This window comes from Rhinoderma darwinii, chromosome 1 (genome assembly GCF_050947455.1).
Source record: "Rhinoderma darwinii isolate aRhiDar2 chromosome 1, aRhiDar2.hap1, whole genome shotgun sequence".
NCBI classification, from domain to species: Eukaryota; Metazoa; Chordata; class Amphibia; order Anura; family Rhinodermatidae; genus Rhinoderma; species Rhinoderma darwinii.
The window spans coordinates 11,454,030-11,478,071 of NC_134687.1; the positions used below are offsets into that span (position 1 = coordinate 11,454,030).

The 24,042-nt window shown below is 45.7% G+C and overlaps 1 protein-coding gene across 1 annotated transcript in view; it reads right to left on the reverse strand.

Moving 5' to 3' along the window:
• Positions 1-5,121: 5,121 nt before the first annotated feature.
• The window catches only part of LOC142664528 (vomeronasal type-2 receptor 26-like), a 79,972-nt gene continuing 61,051 nt past the window's right edge, over positions 5,122-24,042 (reverse strand). The window contains exon 3 of the mRNA XM_075847073.1: positions 5,122-6,071. Within this exon, the coding sequence (XP_075703188.1) occupies positions 5,122-6,071 (950 nt within the window). The remainder of the gene's footprint in view (positions 6,072-24,042) is intronic.

Sequence of the window (24,042 nt, forward strand, 5' to 3'; positions counted from 1 at the left end):
TTGCTGTTCTATTATACCTATTTCTCGGCCTGACGAAGACGCATGTTCTGCGTTGAAATGTGTTGCCCATCCTATGTTGCTCAAATTAATCAGCTTACCAGCACTTATCTGCCTTTTCTTTTCATTGAGGAGCGCTTTCCTAAAAAATATCCAGTTTTTAAAATATATATATTTTTTGAAATATATAATCCCTATTTTCCTGTGGCTCAATTCTCTTGATGCCGGTACCTGGATACGGAAAGCTGCAACCTGGTTACTAAAACGGCCGTTTACATTAAGCTGTACCTGCCAGTACTAGCTTTTATGGTTCATCTTGCACCAGTTGGCGCTGTGTATATTTTTCTCGCTTCAGATATACAGGGGTGGGCTTTCTGTGGAGAACTATAGGGGGAGCTATTTGTGGGATACTATATACAGGGGTGGGCTATATCTACAGGGGGACTATATACAGGGGTGGGCTATATCTACAGGGGGACTATATCTACAGGGGGACTATATCTACAGGTGGGCTATCTACAGGGGGACCATATCTACAGGGGGACCATATCTACAGGGCTGGGCTATACACAGGACTGGGCTATACACAGGACTGGGCTATACACAGGACTGGGCTATACACAGGGGGGCTATATCTACAGGGGTGGGTAATATATCTACAGAGGGGGGCTATATACAGGGGTGGGCTATATACAGGGGTGGGCTATATACAGGGGTGGGCTATATACAGGGGGGCTATATCTACAGGGGTGGGCTATATCTACAGGGCTGGGCTATATACAGGGCGACTATATCTACAGGGGGGCTATATACTGGGGTGGGCTATCTATGGAGCACCATATACAGGGGTGGGCTATATCTACAGGGGGCTATATACTATATAGCCCCCTGTAGCTATAGCCCACCCCTGTATATGGTGCTCTATAGACAGCCCACTCCAGTATATAGCCCCCCCTGTAGATATATTCCCCCTGCATATAGCCCACCCCCTGTAGATATAGCCCCCTGTAGATATAGTCCCCCTGTAGATAGACACCCCCCGTAGATAAAGCCGCCCCGTAGATAAAGTCCCCCTTGTAGATAAAGTCGTCCCCCCCCCGCAGATAAAGTCCCTCTTGTAGATTAAGTCGCCGTCCCCCCCGCAGATACAGCCACACACTTCTATTACAATTTTAAAAAAAAATACTATTCAAACTCACCTTATTCCCGCTCCCACGCCGTCCGGCAGCCATGGAGACCTGCTCTCTTCTGCGCAGGTCTCCAGGGGGTTGAACACAGCGTCTATGACACAGCGCCTTTCATCGGCGGAAGCGTCACTGGTACAAAAGGTACCAGTCGCTTCTTTCGTGGAGAGGCGCTGAATGACCGGGCACGGAACGTGCCCGGTCATTCATTGCTTCTAATTGTACCTGTGTCCTTGCGACACAGGTACAATTATAGTGCAGGAGGAGGTGGCGCTGGCGCCTTCCTCTAAGCTGCACCCGGGGCACATGCCCCGCCTGCCCCCCCTAGCTACGCCCCTGGTGTTGTCCTGGTGTAATACGGGCACCCTCGCTTCCAGCAGATATGTTTGAGTTCTCCCCTTTCTGGTTTCCTAACTTTAGGATCTTGATAAATCGCCTGTTGAAATAGAAGAAAATGTTCCCCTCGGGCCTGCACAGCTGCATATTGTTCTTTCTTGACTTATGGGGAGCATGAACTTATTTTATTTTTTCACAGACGAAGTGGTATGAGGGAGTTTTTTTTCGGGACGAGATGTGGTTTTTATTGGTACCGTTTTGGGGTACAAGCGACTTTTAATCCTATTTTTTTGGGGAGCCAAGGTGACCAAAAAACAGCAATTCTGGCCGAGTTTTTTAGGTTTGTTTGTATACAGCGTTCACCATGTGTTATAAATTACATGTTAACTTTATTTTGCAGGTCAGTACGATTCTGGCGATACCAAATTTATAGCACTTTTTTATGTTTTACAATTTTTTGGACAATAAATTTACTTTTGTAAAAAGAATGTATTTGTTCTGTCGCCATGTTGTGAGAACCATAAAGTTGTAACTTTTTAATGAACGGAGCTGTATGAGGGCTTGTTTTTTGCAAGACGAGCTATAGGTTTTTATAGGTATCATTTTTGGATATATGCAACTTTTTGATCACTTTTTATTTTATAAGTCAAAGTGACAAAAAAATGGGTTAGGTTTTTGTTTTTACGGCATTCACCATGTGGGATAAACAACATAATATTTCTATAGGTCAGGCCGCTACGGACGCGGCGATACCAAATATGTATGGTTTATTTATTTTTTTCAATAATAAAGGACTTGATAAGGGAAGAAGGGCAATTGTGTTTTATTTTATTACTTGAAACGTATTTTTTTTTTGTACAAGTTTTTTTCCACTTTTTTCCACTTTATTTGTACATTTTTTTTAGTCCCACTAGGGAACTTGATGGTTCAACTGTATGATTGCTATTCTAATACATTGCACTACCTATGTAATGTGCAATGTACTAGAACTGTCTGTCGTTAACTGATAGCAAGCCGATTAGGCTCTGCCTCCGGGTGGGGCCTAATCGGCTTTCATAATTGGCAGAGCAGGAGGCCATTGTTAGGCCTCCTCTTGCCATAGTAGTTGTCGGCAGCCCTGCAATCGCATCGCATCGCAGGGCTGCCGATTTGCAACAAACCATTAAGATGCAGCAATTGCTTTCGATCGCTGCATCTAAGGGGTTAATCCAGGGATCGGAGCTAGCTCCGGTCCCTGCTGCTACAGCAGGGTGTCAGCTACGTTGGCTACGGAAGCCTTTTAGGCTCCGGGTGGGGCAAAGGAGGCTTTCGTAGCCGACAGACCAGGAGGCCAGTATTAGGCCTCTGGTTGCCATTGCAGCCATCAGCTCCTGAGCCTGCACTATCACCCTGAATTAACTGTACTGTATATATACGGCGGATGTCAGGAAGGGGTTAATGTTGTCAAGTGTTTAGTCACTGCTGGAAGCGAGGTAGAAATTAGTGAATTAGGAATGAATACAGGGTGAAGGCCTGTAGTAGCACAAAAATAAATTAGTGATGTTTAACTATGCTCGAAATTATTATAGGCAAACTAAGCTGTGATTAAGTAATTCAGCCAGTCATCTGGAAGATAATTCATGAAGCATTTAAGGTACTGTTCAAGAGTTTGATTAGTTCTTTCAGTTTCTCTATTTGATTGGGGGAGAAAACAGAAGAAAAATGTACTCTTATCCCAAAAGCAGAGCAAAAACTTTTTTGGAACTTTCTTAGTGAACTGAACCCCTTTATCAGAAACCAGATTATCTGGAACGCCATGTAATTTGAATATCTCCCGAGTCATTAATTCAGCAGTTTATTCCGTAATAGATATACCCTTGATAGGATTAAAATGGGCTATCTGTGTAAAGTGATCTACGACAACCAGGATGGTGTTTATTCCTTTTATAGGAGGTAGTTCAACCACAAAATCTAAAGTCCCAAGGCGAGATAGAACGGGAGGTGGCTGTAGCAATCCTAAAGGAGAAGAGAGAGGAGCTTTATTTTGAGCACAAAAACATATTTTTGAATATCCTTCCTAAAGTTTGGTCACCAAAAGGATTTGGAAAGAAGTTCTTGAGTCTTTTTAATGCCTAAATGTCCAGCCAGCTTAAAATCATTGACTAATTTTAGAACATCTGATTGTGCTATTTCAAATACCGTATCTTTCGGACTATAAGATGCTGCAGTTTTTAGCAAGAATAAATCTTGCTAAAAAGTCCCTGTGTCTTATAGTCGGCAGTCTGCGGACCCGGCGGTGCTGGGCCCCCTGAATGCTCCTTACTTAACCCCTTCCCGACCCGTGATGTGCCAGCACATCATTGAGCGGGGAGGGGATGATGTGTGGAGCGGGCTCACGCTTACTCAACCCTGTATTGTTATAACCTTACAATCCTTGCTTCTATAATGGTTCTGTATTGTTTTATTATGTTTTTTGATGACTTTGATGACTTTGGTCAGTGGAGAGGACGATGACAGGGAAGTGTTAGAAAAGCTCAGGGAATCCAAAGCTGAGTGGGAAGATTCTAGAAGAGCGTATAGTAGCAGTCACAAGGAGGTGTCAAATCTAAAAAACAAAAAGTTACAAAGGAGAGGAAGCTGCTAGCGGCACAGTCTCTGCCATTTCAACTTGTTGACACATTCTGGATTTCTTTCAATCTTTTGTTTTTCTTACTGTTGGAGCAGTGGCTAAATAATATTTTTAGCTTAAGGCACCTGGGAGAAAAATAATGCTGTGAAACTCTTTTCATTCATTTAAAAAAATACTACATGCTCATCTCCTTGCAGACAACCTAATGGCTTTAAACCAGCAGGTCCGCATGTGACTCTGCAAGGACGAGTCTGTAGCTTCACGGAAATCGCACAGTTGCAAAAGAGGAGAAACGGCTGTTGGAGAGAGAAGGCAGAGACGGTTTATTACTTTCCCTGCCCTGCTGATCGCTGAATGTACAGCACTCACTGTATACAGATCAGGAAGAGGCCTTGACAATAACTGCTACTGTCGAAGGGATCATGTGATTGCTGTGTGTTGGGTACCTGTAGAAGCTGCTCGGTCATAGCAGACCCCCTATCAGCTCTGCAGACTGCAGTGTATCTACAGAGGCTGAAATTGTAATGTTAATCTGTACCCCAAAAGTTTTTCATGACCTTATGGGGACAAAATGTGTCAAATAAAACATAGAAAGTCATAGTAACCCAAAGCAAAACTTCTAGCCCAACTGCAACAACCGCAAACCATATATCCTCTATATAAAAATGACCGTAATAGAAAGGGGGCACAATTTTGAAAAGTATTTTCAAAAATGAAAAAAAAGAAAAGAAAAATAGAAGCATTTTTTATTCAATTTTCCCTGATTTCACTAAAAAATACTTAAAAAAAGGCATCAAAATAAATCTCTCTGTATCACAGAAAAAAGACACAAAAATTATTTGAATAACCAAATGAGGAAAAACTTTATAGCTTATAAACCTGTGTAGTACATCAGTTCACAGTAAAATAAGCACTCAAAATGTATTTTTCTTTTATTAATATAAGCCTTTATAAAGGTATGATAGGAGTCATTTTATAATTGATGCCAGTTTTTCTTTATTTTATCAAGTTCTTAAAGGTGGACTTTATCTTAATGTTTTTGTCACATATCTGACTTGCTATACTACATTTTGAATTTAAATCAGGTCTTATCAGAATTCTATAACATTTAGGGAAGAAGATACAGCCCAAAATACCAACACATGACGATATTACAGCAAATATTTCGACAAGAACGGTATTTTTTCCAGTAACACTCATATAGGCCGGGATAAAAGCCACCCAGACGCTGCAGACAACCAGCATGCTGAACGTGATGTTTTTAGCTTCATTAAAACTATCTGGTAAATTTCTGGCCAAAAACGCAACAATAAAACTAACAGCGGCCAGTAGTCCCATATAGCCCAGGAGTATGGAAAAGGCCAGCATTGACCCCTCATTACACTGAAATATAATCTTGTCTTTATATAAGTGAGTGTTCCTTTCTGGGAATGGAGGAGAAGTAGATAACCAAATAATACTGAGTAAAACTTGAAGAAATGAGCAGAAGAAGACCACACAGTTCGTAATTTTTACACCCAAAAATTTCCTCCAGGGACTTCCAGGTTTGGTGGCTTTGAAGGCCATGTAGACCATGATGGTTTTAGCCAGAATAGAAGAGATAGCCACTGAGAAGATGATCCCAAATGATGTCTGACGAAACATACAGGTGACATGTGTAGGGTGACCCAGGAACAAAAATACACAAAGGAAACTCAACATGATAGAAACCAGGAGAGTGAAGCTCAGGTTTTGGTTGTTGGCTTTGACCACCGCAGTGTCTCGGAATAAAATAAAGATTCCCAAGATTATTGAAGATTTAACAAAAAGTAAGGCAGTAATTGTGGAGACTATGAGAACTGCTGTGTCCTCTTTGTAGGACAGAAATTCAATAGGTTTTGGTACACATTGGTTCATGTCATTTGGCCAGTGATCTTCTGAACATCCTTGGCATGTAGTCGTACCATCTGCAAAAAGATGGACAATTTGAAAATACACAACTCTGCTGCAGAGAAAAATTAAGAAAAAGTTTCTCATAAAACGAATTCAATACAACATTGCGACATGCTAGTGAAACCCTTTACTGTCTGCAATTGACATCACAACCACTGGGTGACCACACATATAAAATAGACATCTCATGACAGAGTATCGCAAAATTATGTTGTTTTTCAGAGCTGGTCATCTCGCTGCACACATCCCAGGATATGTTGAGAGAATTGAAAAATATTTTTTGAATAAATGTAAACATCACGGTGTGATGACACTGGTCATTGTCTAATCCGAGCCAAAAATTCGCGAAGAGAGGCAGCACTCCGATAAGGGTTGATTTATTAACCCATGTCTGTAATACAATGTGTCAGCTTGAAAAACACTTCATGGAGCTGCTGTAATGTTGCATTGAAGACATGGGTGAATAAAACAACGTTGACCATTTATTGGAGTGCTGTCTTTCTTCGTTATTATTTCGTAATAAATATTTTAGCTTTTCTTCTGTAACATTATCCATTTACCAAATTCTGTGGTGTTTGTATTACCTGCTGACAGCACCAGACAACATGGTGGCTCAGTCTTTAAGACTAGGGTCCTGTTTGTTTTTGTTTTTAATCTGTTGACGGGCACAATGGGGTGTTCCCGACACTCCAAAAACTATAGGTCAGTTAGGGCAGGTTCACACCTGCATTGGTGTTTCCGTTTTTCTGCTCCGTCAGAGAAGCAGAACAACAAAAATACCAGAAGTGCCAAATCCCTTGGACAACCTACACCATTGTTTCCGACAGGACCCATTGTCTTTAATGTATTTTGTCGAGTTTCCATCATGATGTCCAAGGTTTTGCCGAAGACGAATGTGCAGCATGTTGCGCTATTGTTTCCAGTATTTTCATCTGGACCTGTGACGTAGGCCCCTAACTGAGCTTCCAACACTGATGTAAACAGACCCTTAACCTGCTCTGAAATAGGCCCTAGTGTGTATCTGAGACAGGGAAGTTAAAGCCTATGTAAATCTTTGAAAGGGATTTTTTTTTTAAAGGTCAATCAGTGTGTTTGGTGCAACTTAATTATTGTTTTTTATTAATATTTTTTTTTCGTTTTTGAGATACAGCTGCTTTGTATCCTATATACCGAGCTGCTATATTGCTTGCTAAATCCAGTTCCTGTCAAGTCTACGGGACTGATGGGTTCAGTGATAGCGGGTCCTGGGGGTAATAACTTAAATGTGAGAGATTACAGCTGCATGTCAGAGATACACAGGAACCGCTGACATCGAATCCGTCAGGTCCGTGGGACTAACGCATTCAGGTCTTAGCGAACTATACAGCTGAACTGTATAGAGAATACAAAGCAGCTGTATCTCAAAAAGTACAAATATTTTCTAATTAAAAACTAATTATATAGTTTCACCAATCATTCGCTAAAACCATCTTATCTTAAGGACTCGACACAGTTAATAAGGGATTTGCGTCATTTTAATTCTACTAACAGCCTGCTATCATTATTTTTTTTACTGCTGATGTTACAGCATTGTATACCAATATTCCCCATAATAAGGGTATTTCAGCAGCTGAATTTTTTTAAACTCCAATTCCCTGATACCCAATGATCAAGTAGTTTTTTTTTATCCAACTGTATTGATTTTATTCTTCAACATAATGTATTTTCATTTAATAATACTATATATAGACAAATCAGAGGTTTCGCTCCATCATATGTGAATGTTTATATGGGGGAGTATGAAGACGATTACATTTTAGCTGATCATGCTTTTTAAGACAATATTTTATTCTGTAGGCGGTATATAGATGACCTGTTTTTTATATGGAGAGGTACCATTTTAAAAGCAAATAATTTTATTGAATTTTTAAATAAAAATGATTATGGGCTATCTTTTACGCATTCTTTTTCTTCTACAAATATTAATTTTTTGGGATCCCGCAATAAGTATGGACCAAAAGGGAACATTAGTCACCCAAACTCATTTTAAAACTATAGATATCAATAGCTATTTGAATTTTAAAAGTGCACATTTTCCTGCCTGGCTGAAAAATATACCATATGGCCAGGATAGGCCCATCCGTAAGAATTTCTCTATTAACTGATTGCTGACACAGGACGAGAATGCTCGTCCTGAGCGGCGGGTACTTCGCGCATTAGGATGAGCATTCTCGTCCTGTGTGACAGCCAGTGTCCGCGCGCAATCAGGAGTGGGGCAACAGCTATAATACACATCCACAGCCCCGCTCTAACGTCGGAGAGAAGAGAAACCTGTGACGCGATCAAAGCCCGTAACTTGTATGGCCAGACAGCCCAGGGTCCAGTGAAGGACCCCAGGGCTGTGTGAACATATTTCCTGTTACTGAGGTATGCCCTAACAACTGCCTGTGTACAATCATAGATATATGCCAGTACATTACAGTTAAAAAATAAAAATCCCTTTATGGGATTAAAAAAAAAAAGTTATATCACTGTAAATAGAAAAAAATAATGTTAAATAAAAAAATAAAAAAGTAAAAAAATACACAGAAATACACGTTTTTGTTTACAATAAATAAACTTTTGAAAATATAAGTCCCAAAACATAAAATAATATAGACATAATTGGTTTTGCCACGACCGTAACAACCTGAACAACAAAAGTATAACATTATTTATGATGATCGGTGTATGGTGTAAAAAAAAAAACATACATCACCCCCGCACCATGACGTGCTATTAAGTCATAGTGCTCAAAGGGGTTAATGGACAGCGGATGGTGTGAATATTGCAATTTTCCACTGATATGCCATTTTAGTGCATAATATGTCGTGCCCAGTTTGTGCCACAGAAGACAAATACCTCATAAAATGTTAAACGGGTTCTCCTGGGTATCGCGATGCCATATATGTGGACACTAACAGCTGTTTGAGCACGCTGCAGGGCTCAGAAGGGAGGGAGCGCCATTTTGCTTTTGGAGCGCAGATTTTGCTTGGTAGTTTTTCTGTTTGGGGTTTTGCTGGTATTTCAGTTTATAATGTGGGGACACAAGTAATTTGTGCAGAGAACATCAGGGCATAATAAGAGGGTATGATAATGGGGTAAATAAATAATAATTCATAGATGTGTGGCCGGTGTCGCACTGATAAATGGTGTCGGATGTTACCCGCTTTTAGAAAACACTGCACATTTTGCATCGCCATATTCCTGGGAGCCAGAACTTCTTTATTTTTTTACCACCGGAGCTGTGTGAGGGCTTATTTGTTGTGGGACAATCTGTACTTTTCATTGGTACCATTTTGGGGTACATGCGATTTTTTGGATCACTTTTTATTAAATTTTTTGCAAGCCGGGTGACCAAAAACAAGCAATTCTGACAATGTTTTTTAGTTTATTTTTTTGCGGCGTTCACCGTGCACTATAAATGACCATTATATGTTATTCTGCGGGTCGGTACGATTACGGCGATACCATATGTATATAGGGTTTTTTTAAGTTTTGCAGCGTTTGCGCAATAAAATCACTTTTTTATAAAATAATTTATTTTCTGTGTCACTATATTCTGAGAGCCGTAACTTTTTTATTTTTCAGTCAAAAAAGCTGTGTATGGGCTTGTTTTTTGCGCGACGGGTTGTAGTTTTTATCGGTATTATTTTCGGGAACATGCGACTTTTTGATCACTTTTTATTCTCTATTTTGGGAGGGGTGGTGACCAAAAAATAGCGATTCTGGTGTCGTTTTTTATTGATTTTTTTTGGGGTGTTCATCGTGCGGGAAAAATAACATTATAGTTTTATAGTTGGGGTCGTTACGAACGCGGGGATACCAAATATGTGTACTTTTTTTAACGTGTTCATTTTTTTCCTATAATGAAAGACTTATTATAGGAAAAAAATGCAGTGTTTGTTTATAGAACTTATAACTTTTATTTTTACACTTTTTTGAAAACATTTTTATTCTTTTTTTTACTTTTTTCACTTGTCCCACTAGGGGACACTTAGACTTGCAGCTTTGATCGCTGCTAGAGTACATTACACTACACACGTAGTGTAATGTATTCTAACTGTCATTGCGACGTGACAGTCACACTGACAGGAAGCCTCGGAGGACTGGTGGAGGCTGCTCCTCCGAGGCTTCCGTACATGGCAACGCGGAGGTCATTGTCTGACCTCCGATTGCCGTGTCAAGCATCGGTAGCCCCCACAATCACTTTGTGGGGGCTGCCGATGTGCTTTAAAACCCTTAAATGCGGCGACGGCAATCCGTCGCCGCATTTATGGGGTTAATTGCCGAAATCAGCGGCGATGGTCCGCTGACCGGCAAGGCTGGAGTGTCAGCTGTCAGGGACAGCTGACCTCCCAGTTCCCGGACACTGTCCGTTAGGACAGTGTGCGCCAGGAACTACTCCGCAATAGTACGTCTGGATGCGGGAACTAACCCCTCTGCAGGACGTACTATTGCGGCGCAGCGCGGGAAGAGGTTAATATCTGTTGAATTTACACCTTACATTAACATCTGCAGCTTTTGATTGCCATTCAGCCACTTATTTTCTTGATCTTTTATATTTGTTTGTTTTATATTTATTATCGTTTTATTAGACGTTTTTATTATGATTGATGTTTGTACTTCTAATATGTTAATCCCATATAATGAGTAGACTTATTTAAACGTAACATATTTCACTGTGTACTGAGCGTAACTTGAGCTCCCGCTCTGCCTATGTCACCTGTTACCCCACATGACGTCATTAGTATACTTTGATCTGTGTTTTGGTGTTTTTTTCTATCCCAAGGGTGACACATGTTGTTATGGCAGGAAGGAGGTGAAGGGAACAAGTGAGCCCTAATCTACCCACCGCCCTGTCCCTGCCTACTTGCAACGACCCCCCTAGGCGACGGGATACAACTTGGCGGTGGTCCCTACGCTGACTAAATGCAAGGGGATACAAACAGGGAACAAGCAAGGGAAGGGGCAGTAGCCCACGGAACACCGTGAGGAAACAGAGTGGTGAACGAGCCAGTCAGGATCAGGATGTAGTGGAGTATACAAACGCAGAGCACGGAGCAGGAAGCAAGCCAGGGGCAGAGCGAAGCAGGATAAGCGGGAACTGAAGCAAGGCAGAATCACGGCAGAAGCAGGCTGGAGCAAGGCAGCAGTGGGGCCAGGAATCCAAGAAGAATAACAAGCAATGAGGAAGAGAAAACGGCAGGTATAAATGGACAGGGGGCGGAGCTAACTCCGACTGACCAGGCCGTGAGAGGCTCTCCCACTCCTGAGCCTGCCACCCTGATTGGTGGGAGCCGGTGTCAGTCTAAGAGGTCTGGCCTCAGGTGTCGACTGATTAATCCTGGGAGTATCCACAGACGTAGTGCCTGGCAGATCCTTTACAGTACTCCCCCTTTTATGAGGGGCCACCGGACCCTTACTAATTGGACCCGGTTTAGTGGGGAAGAGAAGGTGGAACCTCCTGACCAATACCCCAGCGTGAACATCTCGAGCAGGTATCCAAGTCCTCTCCTCCGGCCCGTATCCTCTCCAATGGACCAGGTACTGGAGGGAGCCCTGGATCATGCTACTGTCCACAATCTTGGCCACCTCGAATTCCACCCCCTCAGGGGTGAGAACGGGAACAGGAGGTTTCCTCGAGGGGGACCAGGACGGGGAGCAGCGTTTAAGGAGGAAGGCATGAAAGACGTCGTGTATGCGAAAGGATGGGGGCAGCTCCAGACGGAAGGATACAGGGTTGAGGACTTCAATGACCTTATAAGGCCCAATAAATCGGGGAGCAAACTTCCTGGACGGGACCTTAAGGCGCAAGTTCCTAGACGACAACCACACCAGATCCCCGACGACAAACCGGGGGTTAGCAGAACGTCTTCTATCAGCCTGAATCTTTTGTACGCTCTGGGACGCCTCTAGGTTCTTCTGAACCTGGGCCCAGACTGTGCACAGTTCCCGATGAATGTCCTCTACCTCGGGATTATTGGAACAACCAGGAGAAACGGAGGAGAACCTTGGATTAAACCCGAAATTACAGAAAAACGGGGAGACCCCTGACGAGTTACTGACCCGGTTATTCAGGGAAAATTCGGCGAGGGGAAGGAAGGAGACCCAATCAAATTGACAGTCAGAGATGAAACACCTTAAATATTGTTCCAGGGATTGATTAGTCCTTTCCGTTTGGCCATTAGTTTCGGGATGGAAGGCGGAGGAGAAGGACAGATCAATCTCCAACTTTTTACAAAAAGCTCTCCAAAATAAGTAAACAAATTGTACCCCTCTGTCAGAAACGATATTGACTGGGGCCCCATGGAGATGCAAAATGTGTTTAACAAACAAAGAAGCTAACGTCTTGGCGTTAGGTAGTTTCTTAAGGGGCACAAAGTGGCACATCTTGCTGAAGCGGTCTACTACCACCCACACCACCGACTTGCCCTGAGATGGAGGCAAATCGGTGATAAAATCCATGGAGATATGGGTCCAAGGTCTCTGGGGAACGGGCAAAGAACGTAGTAAGCCCGCAGGTCGGGACCTAGGGGTCTTGGACCTAGCACAAACCTCACAAGCGGCGACGTAAGCCCTAACGTCTTTAGGCAACCCAGGCCACCAATAGTTTCTGGTAATGAGGTGTTTGGTACCCAAGATGCCAGGATGACCAGATAGTGCGGAGTCATGGTTTTCCCTGAGTACCCTTAGCCGGTATTGCAGGGGGACAAACAGCTTGTCCCCAGGGAGGTTCCCGGGAGCTGAACCTTGATCAGCCGCAATGTCAGAGGCTAAATCAGAATCAGTGGCAGAAACGATTATACCAGGGGGTAAAATACAAGCAGGATCCTCCTCAGAAGGAGGATTGGCCATGAAACTACGTGACAGTGCATCAGCCTTAATATTTTTGGACCCAGCCCTATAGGTAACCAAGAAGTTAAATCTATTAAAGAATAGCGCCCATCGAGCTTGTCTAGGATTAAGCCTCCGGGCAGATTCTAGGAAAACCAGATTTTTGTGGTCAGTAAGGACCGTTACCTGGTGTCTGGCCCCCTCCAGGAAGTGACGCCACTCTTCAAAAGCCCATTTAATGGCTAAAAGTTTGCGGTTGCCAATATCATAGTTACTCTCAGTGGGCGAAAACTTCCTAGAGAAGTAAGCACAGGGGCGGAGATGGGTGAGGGAGCTGGTACCCTGGGACAAGACGGCCCCCACTCCCACCTCGGACGCGTCAACCTCCACAATAAATGGCTCCCTTTGGTTGGGCTGAACCAGCACGGGGGCCGAGATAAAGCACTTCTTGAGGGTCTCAAAAGCCTGGACGGCCTCAGGAGGCCAGTGGAGGACATCAGCACCCTTGCGAGTGAGGTCCGTAAGAGGCTTAGCGACGACCGAGAAGTTGGCAATAAATCTCCTGTAATAGTTAGCGAACCCCAAAAAACACTGTAGCACCTTCAGGGAGGCAGGTTGGACCCATTCCGCCACAGCCTGAACCTTGGCAGGGTCCGTGCGGAATTCATGAGGAGTGAGGATTTGACCCAAAAATGGTATCTCCTGTACCCCAAACACACATTTTCCCGGTTTTCGCAAACAGATTATTTTCCCGGAGGACCTGGAGGACCTTCCTGACATGCTCCACATGGGAGGACCAATCCTTGGAAAACACCAGTATGTCATCAAGGTACACTACAAGAAAATTTCCCAGGTAATCTCTCAGAATTTCATTAATAAAATTCTGGAAGACGGCAGGGGCATTACACAACCCATAGGGCATGACCAGGTATTCGAAATGACCTTCGGGCGTGTTGAACGCAGTCTTCCACTCATCCCCCTCTTTGATGCGGATAAGGTTATATGCCCCCCGTAGATCGAACTTAGAGAACCATTGGGCCCCCTGAACCTGATTAAAAAGATCCGGAATCAAAGGAAGGGGATACTGGTTCCTTACTGTGACCTTATTCAAGTTCCGATAGTCAATGCACGGCCTAAGACCACCATCCTTCTTCCCCACGAAGAAGAAGCCAGCACCTACAGGAGAAGTCGAGGGGCGAATGAAACCCTTGGCCAGGCATTCTTGGATATACTCCCTCATAGCTTCACGTTCAGGACATGAAAGATTAAATATCCTACCCTTAGGAAGCTTAGCACCAGGTACCAAATCGATGGCGCAATCGTAATCTCTATGAGGGGGCAACACCTCGGAGGCCTCCTTACAAAACACATCAGCGAAGTCCTGAACAAACTCAGGTAGCGTGTTTATCTCCTCACGGGGAGAAATAGAGTTAACCGAAAGACATGACGTCAGGCATTCACTACCCCATTTGGTGAGATCCCCAGTATTCCAATCAAACGTGGGATTATGCAGCTGCAACCAGGGAAGACCTAATACCAGATCAGACGATAATCCCTGCATCACCAGTACAGAGCACTGCTCCAAATGCATGGAGCCAACAAGGAGTTCAAAAACAGGAGTATACTGAGTAAAATAACTATTAGCAAGAGGAGTGGAGTCGATACCCACTACCAGGACAGGATAAGGCAAATCAATAAAAGGCATTTTTAGAGACATAGCAAATTCCACAGACATGATATTAGCAGATGAGCCAGAATCCACGAAGGCACTGCCAGTGGCAGACCGACCAGCAAACGAGACCTGAAAGGGAAGCAAAATTTTATTGCGTTTCATATTAACGGGAAATACCTGTGCGCCCAAGTGACCTCCCCGATGATCACTTAGGCGCGGAAGTTTTCCGGCTGCTTATTCTTGCGCCTGGGACAGGTGTTCAGTAGATGCTTGTCACTCCCACAATAGAAGCAGAGACCATTCTTCCTGCGGAACTCTCTACGTTGTCGAGGGGACATGGAGGCCCCGAGTTGCATAGGTACCTCCGAGTCTTCCGTGGAAGAGCGAGGAGACGGGACCTCGGGAGGAATCGCAGGGAAGTCAGAGGGGAAAACATTGAAACGTTCAAGCTGACGTTCTCTGAGACGTCGGTCAAGTCGTACTGCTAGGGCCATAACCTGGTCTAGGGAGTCAGAAGAGGGGTAGCTAACCAGCAGATCCTTCAGGGCGTCAGATAATCCTAACCTAAACTGGCACCTTAGGACCGGGTCGTTCCACCGAGAAGCTACGCACCACTTTATGTGATGTGTAACAGGATGTTTTTTTTATTTAAAAGATCGATATGTGGGGGAGGGGAGACTAGGTTAGAGGTACTTTGAGTGTGTATTTTTTACAGATCGATTTTGAGGGTGAGGGGACATTGCCCTAAATGCTATAGGAGTGTGGGGGGATTCTTTATAAATGTATTTTGTGGGGAGGGGGACTTCTGTATAGTTTATTTTGTGGTGTAGGAGCTTATTATGAATCATGGGGGAGGGGAACTTAGCGTTCTGTATGGGGAGAAAGGATTCTTTAGGGTACGGCCACACGGAGCGGCCCTCACAACCGCGCTGGCACTATGTAGGAGCGGCTGTCCAATACCTTGTTAAGAGGTATTCCGGTTACATTCGCATGCGCACCGCCGCTCCATTCATTCTCTATGGGAGCACAGGAGATAGCCGAGTGCAGTGCCGCACGATTTTGCAAATGACAACAGCTTACCCCCTAGTATGGACCAAAAGGGAACATTAGTCACCCAAACTCATTTTAAAACTATAGATATCAATAGCTATTTGAATTTTAAAAGTGCACATTTTCCTGCCTGGCTGAAAAATATACCATATGGCCAGGATTAGAGATGAGCGAACCGGGACAACCGAACCCGGTTTCGGTCCGAACTTCAGGAAAAGTTCGGTTCGCAGCGAATCCGAACTTTACCGGGTTCGGCCGAACCCGTTTTGACCGAACCCGGCTACATTTTGGCGCCTGCCACATGTTACATCTAAAATGGAGGATTACAGAAGATCACCTGACATCAGGCTACCCCATAATGCCTTGCAAACGGCTCTCCCAGCCAATCGGGAGGCAGCATAGGGGCGGGCTCAAGCCTGCAATAAAAGTCTATGCACGGAGCTCAGCGGCCATTTTACAGACAGGAGCTGTAGGAATAGCATCTCTGTGCAGTAAGGGAAAGCTTTAGGAATCTAAAAGGCAGGAATTCAGAAATCGAAGGGGCTCATCCACTACTCACTACTCAGCCAGTGTGTGAATACGCTTTTATAAGGGGCTCATCCCCGTTGCATCCAACTTGCAATACAGGCAGCCTTTGTAGTAGTGGTAGTAGTACTATAAGGCCCAGCATTCCCTGAGTGCACTGCAGCGAGGCTGATTGAAATTCTCATTCATTGCCATTTGCCAAGCCAGTGTCCGTGTGTGAATACGCTTTTAAAAGGGGCTCATCCCTGGAATAACAATCCAACTTGTCATACAGGCAGCCTAGTAGTACTACAAGGCCCAGCATTCCCTGAGTGCACTGCAGCGAGGCTGATTGAAATTCTCATTCATTGCCATTTGCCAAGCCAGTGTCCGTGTGTGAATACGCTTTTAGAAGGGGCTCATCCCCATTGCATCCAACTTGCAATACAGGCAGCCTTTGTAGTAGTGGTAGTAGTAGTACTACAAGGCCCAGCATTCCCTGAGTGCACTGCAGCGAGGCTGATTGAAATTCTCATTCATTGCCATTTGCCAAGCCAGTGTCCGTGTGTGAATACGCTTTTAAAAGGGGCTCATCCCTGGCCGTTATTAACAGGATAACAATCCAACTTGCCATACAGGCAGCCTAGTAGTACTACAAGGCCCAGCATTCCCTGAGTGCACTGCAGCGAGGCTGATTGAAATTCTCATTCATTGCCATTTGCCAAGCCAGTGTCCGTGTGTGAATACGCTTTTAAAAGGGGCTCATCCCTGGCCGTTATTAACAGGATAACAATCCAACTTGCCATACAGGCAGCCTAGAAGTACTACAACGCCCAGCATTCCCTGAGTGCACTGCAGCGAGGCTGATTGAAATTCTCATTCATTGCCATTTGCCAAGCCAGTGTCCGTGTGTGAATACGCTTTTAGAAGGGGCTCATCCCCATTGCATCCAACTTGCAATACAGGCAGCCTTTGTAGTAGTGGTAGTAGTAGTACTACAAGGCCCAGCATTCCCTGAGTGCACTGCAGCGAGGCTGATTGAAATTCTCATTCATTGCCATTTGCCAAGCCAGTGTCCGTGTGTGAATACGCTTTTAAAAGGGGCTCATCCCTGGAATAACAATCCAACTTGCCATACAGGCAGCCTAGTAGTACTACAAGGCCCAGCATTCCCTGAGTGCACTGCAGCGAGGCTGATTGAAATTCTCATTCATTGCCATTTGCCAAGCCAGTGTCCGTGTGTGAATACGCTTTTAAAAGGGGCTCATCCCTGGCCGTTATTAACAGGATAACAATCCAACTTGCCATACAGGCAGCCTAGTAGTACTACAAGGCCCAGCATTCCCTGAGTGCACTGCAGCGAGGCTGATTGAAATTCTCATTCATTGCCATTTGCCAAGCCAGTGTCCGTGTGTGAATACGCTTTTAAAAGGGGCTCATCCCTGGAATAACAATCCAACTTGCCATACAGGCAGCCTAGTAGTACTACAAGGCCCAGCATTCCCTGAGTGCACTGCAGCGAGGCTGATTGAAATTCTCATTCATTGCCATTTGCCAAGCCAGTGTCCGTGTGTGAATACGCTTTTAGAAGGGGCTCATCCCCATTGCATCCAACTTGCAATACAGGCAGCCTTTGTAGTAGTGGTAGTAGTAGTACTACAAGGCCCAGCATTCCCTGAGTGCACTGCAGCGAGGCTGATTGAAATTCTCATTCATTGCCATTTGCCAAGCCAGTGTCCGTGTGTGAATACGCTTTTAGAAGGGACTCATCCCCATTGCATCCAACTTGCAATACAGGCAGCCTTTGTAGTAGTGATAGTAGTAGTACTACAAGGCCCAGCATTCCCTGAGTGCACTGCAGCGAGGCTGATTGAAATTCTCATTCATTGCCATTTGCCAAGCCAGTGTCCGTGTGTGAATACGCTTTTAAAAGGGGCTCTGAAATGTCTGGGAAAAAAAAGGTTGTGAAAGGACGGGGTAGAGGAAGAAACACCCATGCCGTCTCCTCTTCCAGTCCAAATGTTGGATCTGTTGGTGCCAGACCCAGTAGCAGCATTTGTGGCACAAGACATGTGCCCAGTTCCACTAGTAGCAGCTGCCATGTGCCTGCTAGTAGTAGTATCAGCAAGCCAGACTTGTCCATCTCCTCCGGTGGGCGGGTTACTTTAGACAATACGGCCATTGTGGACTGGTTGGCTGGCTCGCGGTCATCTCAGCAGGAAGACTCTGACGATCTGGCTTCAAGCCAGGTTTCGTTGGATTCCAGATCCTCTACAGTTCCTTGGCACGGTGACAGTAGTAATATAGGTATTTCTAGCGTTTCCATTCCATCATCTATGTCTTCGCTCCCCCTTCCTAGCGGGAAGCCATCTTTCCTGAGAGTCCTAAGAGACATCTCCTCGGGTGCGAAGGAAGATACTGAACAACATAGTGATGATGATGATTTGTTTTCCGCGAGTCAGCCAACGGAGTGTGTTGCGGCGGTGGTGGAGGTGGAAGCGGTGACCGAGACGCATAGCTGCGGTAGTGGGGGTGTTGGTGGTGGTAGCCGTGGTGGCAGACGCAGTAATGAGGGGGGGCATGGAGCCCGCCATGATGTCACATCACATTCACAACACAGTGACAGAAGTGGCGGGGATGATGAGGAAGGCTATGATGATGATGTTGTTTTAGACAGGACGTGGGAACCAGGTGACGAGGTGATGACGGCGTCAGAGGAGGAGGGTAGTAGTGGCGGCACTGGATGTGATAAACAGCCAAGCCGAGGTAGGGGCAGAAGTCAATCTGCAAAACGTTGCAGCGGTAGGGTCAGCTCAGGAGCCGGTGACGGCGACACAGATGCTGGTGTAGGTTCCCGAAAAAAGCCTGCCAGACAAGGGGCAAGCTCGGGTGGTTGTGGTGGTGGTGGTGGTGGACGTGGTACTACCTCTTTACGGTACTCTGCCGTGTGGCAATTTTTCTGTACCTTCCCAGAGGAGGAAAACATGGCACAGTGCCGTATCTGCAAGCAGAAAGTAAGGCGTGGGCAGGGCAGCAATGTAGGAACTACTGCTCTACGTAAACACATGGAACGGCATCACAAGGCCATGTGGGACAATCAACATGCCCCACCATCATGTACATCTAATGAAGACCCCTCTTCCGCTGCTGCTGCTGCTCCGAGTCCCTGTCATCTAAGTAGTAGCCAGGCCTTATCCACCATGTCGTTGTCATCATCATCATCATCACTGTCATCTACTGCTCCTCCTACGTCCCGTCAGTTATCCATTACGGAATCGTTGTCCAATAAGCAACAATATATACCCAGTCATCCACTTGTCGTGCGGCTTAATTCACACCTGGCAAAGTTGTTGGTGGTGCAGTCGCTGCCGTACCACCTGGTCGACTCCGCCGGCTTCAAGCAATTGATGGCGTGCGCTCAGCCTAGGTGGCGAATACCTAGCCGACATTACTTCTCCAAAACAGCTGTCCCTGCCTTGCACAAGCATGTGGAGGAAAAGGTGTCCAAGTCCTTGCAATTATCCGTGTGCAGCAGGGTACATGCCACCGTCGACACGTGGAGCAGCAACTATGGGCAGGGACAGTACATGTCTTTCACGGCCCACTGGGTCAATATTTTGCAGTCCGATGCACCACCGCAGCAATGCCAGGCATTACCACCTCCACGCTTGTATGTTTCTAGTTCAACTCCGGACACCAGGTGTGGTGGCCCGTGGGTGGCGGGGGATGCAGGAACCCAAACTGGTGGATACTGGGCTCTCTGTCTTGTGTCACGGTGGTATTTTGCCTTGCAGGCCTTCCCACCTCCCAGGGACACACACACACAGTGATGAGGGGGCTGCACAAGATGATGATGATGACTGTTGTTTCCCCCGGGGCACTCCCTTGGTGGCTGACTCCTGTCTGGTGTTATTTGGGGTGCCCTTGGTGTAGAGTGCAAATAGAAGACAGGAGACGGTGGTGGCAGTTAATCAGGAGAGCTTGCATGCACACTTTTACTTTTCAAGATGGAGATTGTACAATACAAATATGTCATCCAAATTCAGCTCAATCAGTGTAGCCCAATGCTAAATGCAGGAGTGCTATTATCTCTCTACTCACAGTCTCTCTTTCTGGACTCTTCTGGCTCCTTGAGCTGTTATTCCAATAAATCTCTTTAGGCCTGTCTTTCTCTGTAATCCGAAAATGGCTGAACTCAGGAGCACCTTCACTGTGCTTCCTGCTGCATCCACTCCTAGCTCACCACTGCCCTCACTCACTCTAACCACTCCCTAATTAACTCCTCCCAGCTTCTGTTACATTATAGAAAACCACTCCGCATAGGCTGAAACACAATGTCATAACATTTCTGGACCTGTAGATGGCAGCATAACACAACACATGAAGACAAACATAGTTTTCATAGTAGTGCTCCTGTGGGACACTACATACACCCCCTCTTTAAATAAAGCCGTCCTCGGCGTCCGACTCTCCAAGCGGCAGGTTAACCTAAAACAAAGGTTAATCACAATTGCAATAATAAACTAAGAGTCCATACAGTCTCTGAGGAATGTGAGGATATAATGCTGAACAGGGAAAATGTCCAAGAGTCCTTGTCATATGAACTGGGGAAAATGAAGGGCTTGTTACCCAATTGGGATGCAAACAATACACTGTCTCTGGTGAAGGATAATCCAAAAATGAAGTCTCAGATTCAACAGTTCAATCTTGATATCGAGCTGGCATCTTACCTCGGGTAGCTCTATCAGATCTCCTCAGGGGCTCCTCTATAGCAATTTCAGGGTCCCTGGATTCCTCTGGACCAGGCCGGAACTCGGATGACGAGGTCACTTGGTCCTCGCCGGGATCAAGAACAGTTCTTGGAACAAAAATAGACAGCCAAGGTTGGAACAGCCAATCAAGAGGGGACATACTAGTTGTTGGCGGTAGCGGTTCAGCTGCAGGAGATTTCTCAGTTGTCTGTGGTTCTGCTGGTACCTCTTCCTTTAGGCAGAGCTTGAGACGATTACGGTGGACGACTTGGGAATCTCGGCCTTCGCGCACAATCTCATAGACATCAGTCCCAGGGTGCGGGATGGACTTAATTGTGTATGGTTCTTTCTGCCACTTGCTGTCCAACTTACTTGAACGATGGTTGTTTTTCAGCCACACACGGTCTCCAATTTGGAAGGGTTCTGCTTCGGCCTTTTGATCAAAACCTGCTTGTTGCCTTTGACGAGCATCTTCCATCCTTCTTTCCACAATCTCGTTGGCTTCAGCCAGGCGACGCTGGTGATCACTCACCCACTCTGTGTTTGGCAGGGGGTTGATAGTATCTGGAACTTCGACATCCATGGCCAAGTCCGAAGGCAATTTGCCCTGACGGCCAAACAGGAGATAGTAAGGAGTGTACCCTGTGGAGCAGTGCACAGTGTTGTTATACAGGTACACCAATTCTGGCAGGAGAGTCGGCCAATCAGCCCTCTTCTGGGACGGAACAGTTCTTAACATCCCAATAAGAGTCTGGTTCATCTTTTCACATAAGCCATTACCTTGTGGATGATAAGCGGTAGTTCTCAGCTTCTGACAGCCATAGAGGGAACACAACTCGTGGAACAGTTGAGACTCAAATGCGGAACCACGATCAGTCAGGATCTTGTCCGGACAGCCATAGGGGAGTACGAAATTCTTCCAAAAGATGGCAGCGGTGGTCTTGGCAGTCAGGTCTTTCACTGGCATAGCTACCACGAACTTCGTATAGTGGTCAATTATAGTTATAGCATAAGTATACCCAGTGCGGCTTGGTTCAAACTTGACATGGTCAATGGCTACCAGTTCCAGCGGTCTATGACTGATGATGGGGTGAAGTGGGGCTCTCTGGTCATGACGCTCTCCTCGGCTCTGAGCACAGTTGGGACATTCTCGGCACCACTTCTCTATGTCGTCTCTCATGCCAATCCAGTAAAATCGTCGGCGTATGGTATCTTCCGTTTTATGAACCCCAAAGTGTCCCGATCTGTCATGGTAGGCTTCCAAGATGGATTTGGAATCTCGCCGGGGTACCACAATTTGATGTAGACGCTCACCCGTTACTGGATCCAGGGCAGTCCTCTGTAGTAGACCTCTGGACACGAAAAGTCGATTCCTCAGTCTCCATAGACAAATTAATTCCTGATCAGCTTGACCTCTACGTATTCGGTCCGGAGTCCTCTTCTGACGAAGGGAAGTCTGCAATTCCTGTAGGTTTCTACTCTCCCGTTGGAATCTAGCCCACTGTCTGGAATCTTGGGAGCAGTCAGGAACATTTGGTTGCGGATGTTCGTTTCGCTTCCTCTGAGCGATCACCGAATTCTGGGTTGCAAACTGGGCATAGAATGTAGGCATCTCTACCTCTTCCCATTCATCATTACATCGGACCGGTTCTTCACCCACAGGCAAACGGGATAAGGCATCGGCATTCACGTTGGATGCACCAGTCCGGTACTTGATCACAAACTGATAATTCGCCAGTCTGGATGCCCATCGCTGTTCAAGAGCTCCCAGTCGCGCTGTATCCAAGTGGGCCAGCGGATTATTATCCGTGAAGACGATGAAGGGTGTTGCAGCCAGGTAATCTTTAAATTTTTCGGTCACTGCCCACACAAGGGCCAGGAATTCCAGCTTAAAGGAACTATAATTCTGGTCGTTCCGTTCAGCGCCTCGAAGACCTCTGCTGGCATAAGCGATGACTCTCTCTTTCTGGTCCTGTACCTGCGACAGGACGGCCCCCAATCCCTTCTGGCTGGCATCAGTATACAGCCTAAAGGGTTGGTTGTAGTCAGGATATCCCAGGATAGGTGGTTCGGTTAACAGCTGCTTCAGCTTCTGGAAAGCGGCTTCATGGGCTTCAGCCCACTCAATCGGGATCCTTCTCTTCATAGCTTCCTTGGAGTGACCTCTCAACAATCCCTGGAGGGGTTCTGCAATCTGGGCAAAGTGTGGGATGAACCGTCTATAATACCCTGCAAATCCCAAGAAACTTCTCACCTCCTTGACTGTGGTAGGGGCTGGCCAGCTCTTTACTGCTGCTACTTTGCCTGGATCAGGAACCACTCCTTCTGCACTCACGACATGGCCTAAGTAATGGACTTCCGGCTTCAGGAGATGACACTTGGAGGGTTTCACTTTCAGGCCATATTTGATGAGGGTTTTGAGGACTTCTGCCAGGTGCTGTAGGTGTTCCTCATAAGTCTTTGAGTAGATGATTACGTCGTCCAGGTACAAGAGGACGGTCTCGAAGTTTTGGTGACCCAGGCAGCGTTCCATCAGCCTCTGGAAGGTTCCTGGGGCATTGCATAGCCCAAAGGGCATACAATTAAACTCGAACAACCCCATGGGAGTAGTGAAAGCAGTCTTTTCCCTATCTTCGGGAGCCATAGGTACCTGCCAATACCCGCTGGTCAAATCCAGAGTTGAGAAGTAGGCAGCAGACCCCAAAGCAGTCAGGGATTCTTCAATGCGTGGCAGGGGATACGCATCCTTGTGAGTGATATTATTGATTTTGCGGTAGTCCACGCAGAATCTAATGTTGCCATCCTTCTTTTTCACCAGGACTAGGGGTGCAGCCCATGGACTGTAGCTCTCCCGAATCACATCTGCGTCCTTCATTTCCCGAATCATTTTCTTCACTGGCTGGTACATGGCTGGTGGAAGGGGACGGTACCTTTCTTTGATGGGTGGATGGACGCCTGTAGGGATGGTGTGCTCAATGATAGTAGCCTTCCCAAAATCCATAGGATGTTTACTGAAGGCTTGTTGATTGTCTTTGGCCACCATCAGGGCTCCTTCGATCTCCTCTTCGGTAGTATTAGCATCGCCAACATGGATCTCGGTCCACCAGTGTTTTGTTGTCATCTCAGGGGTAACTTGATTCTGGGTAGCTTGCT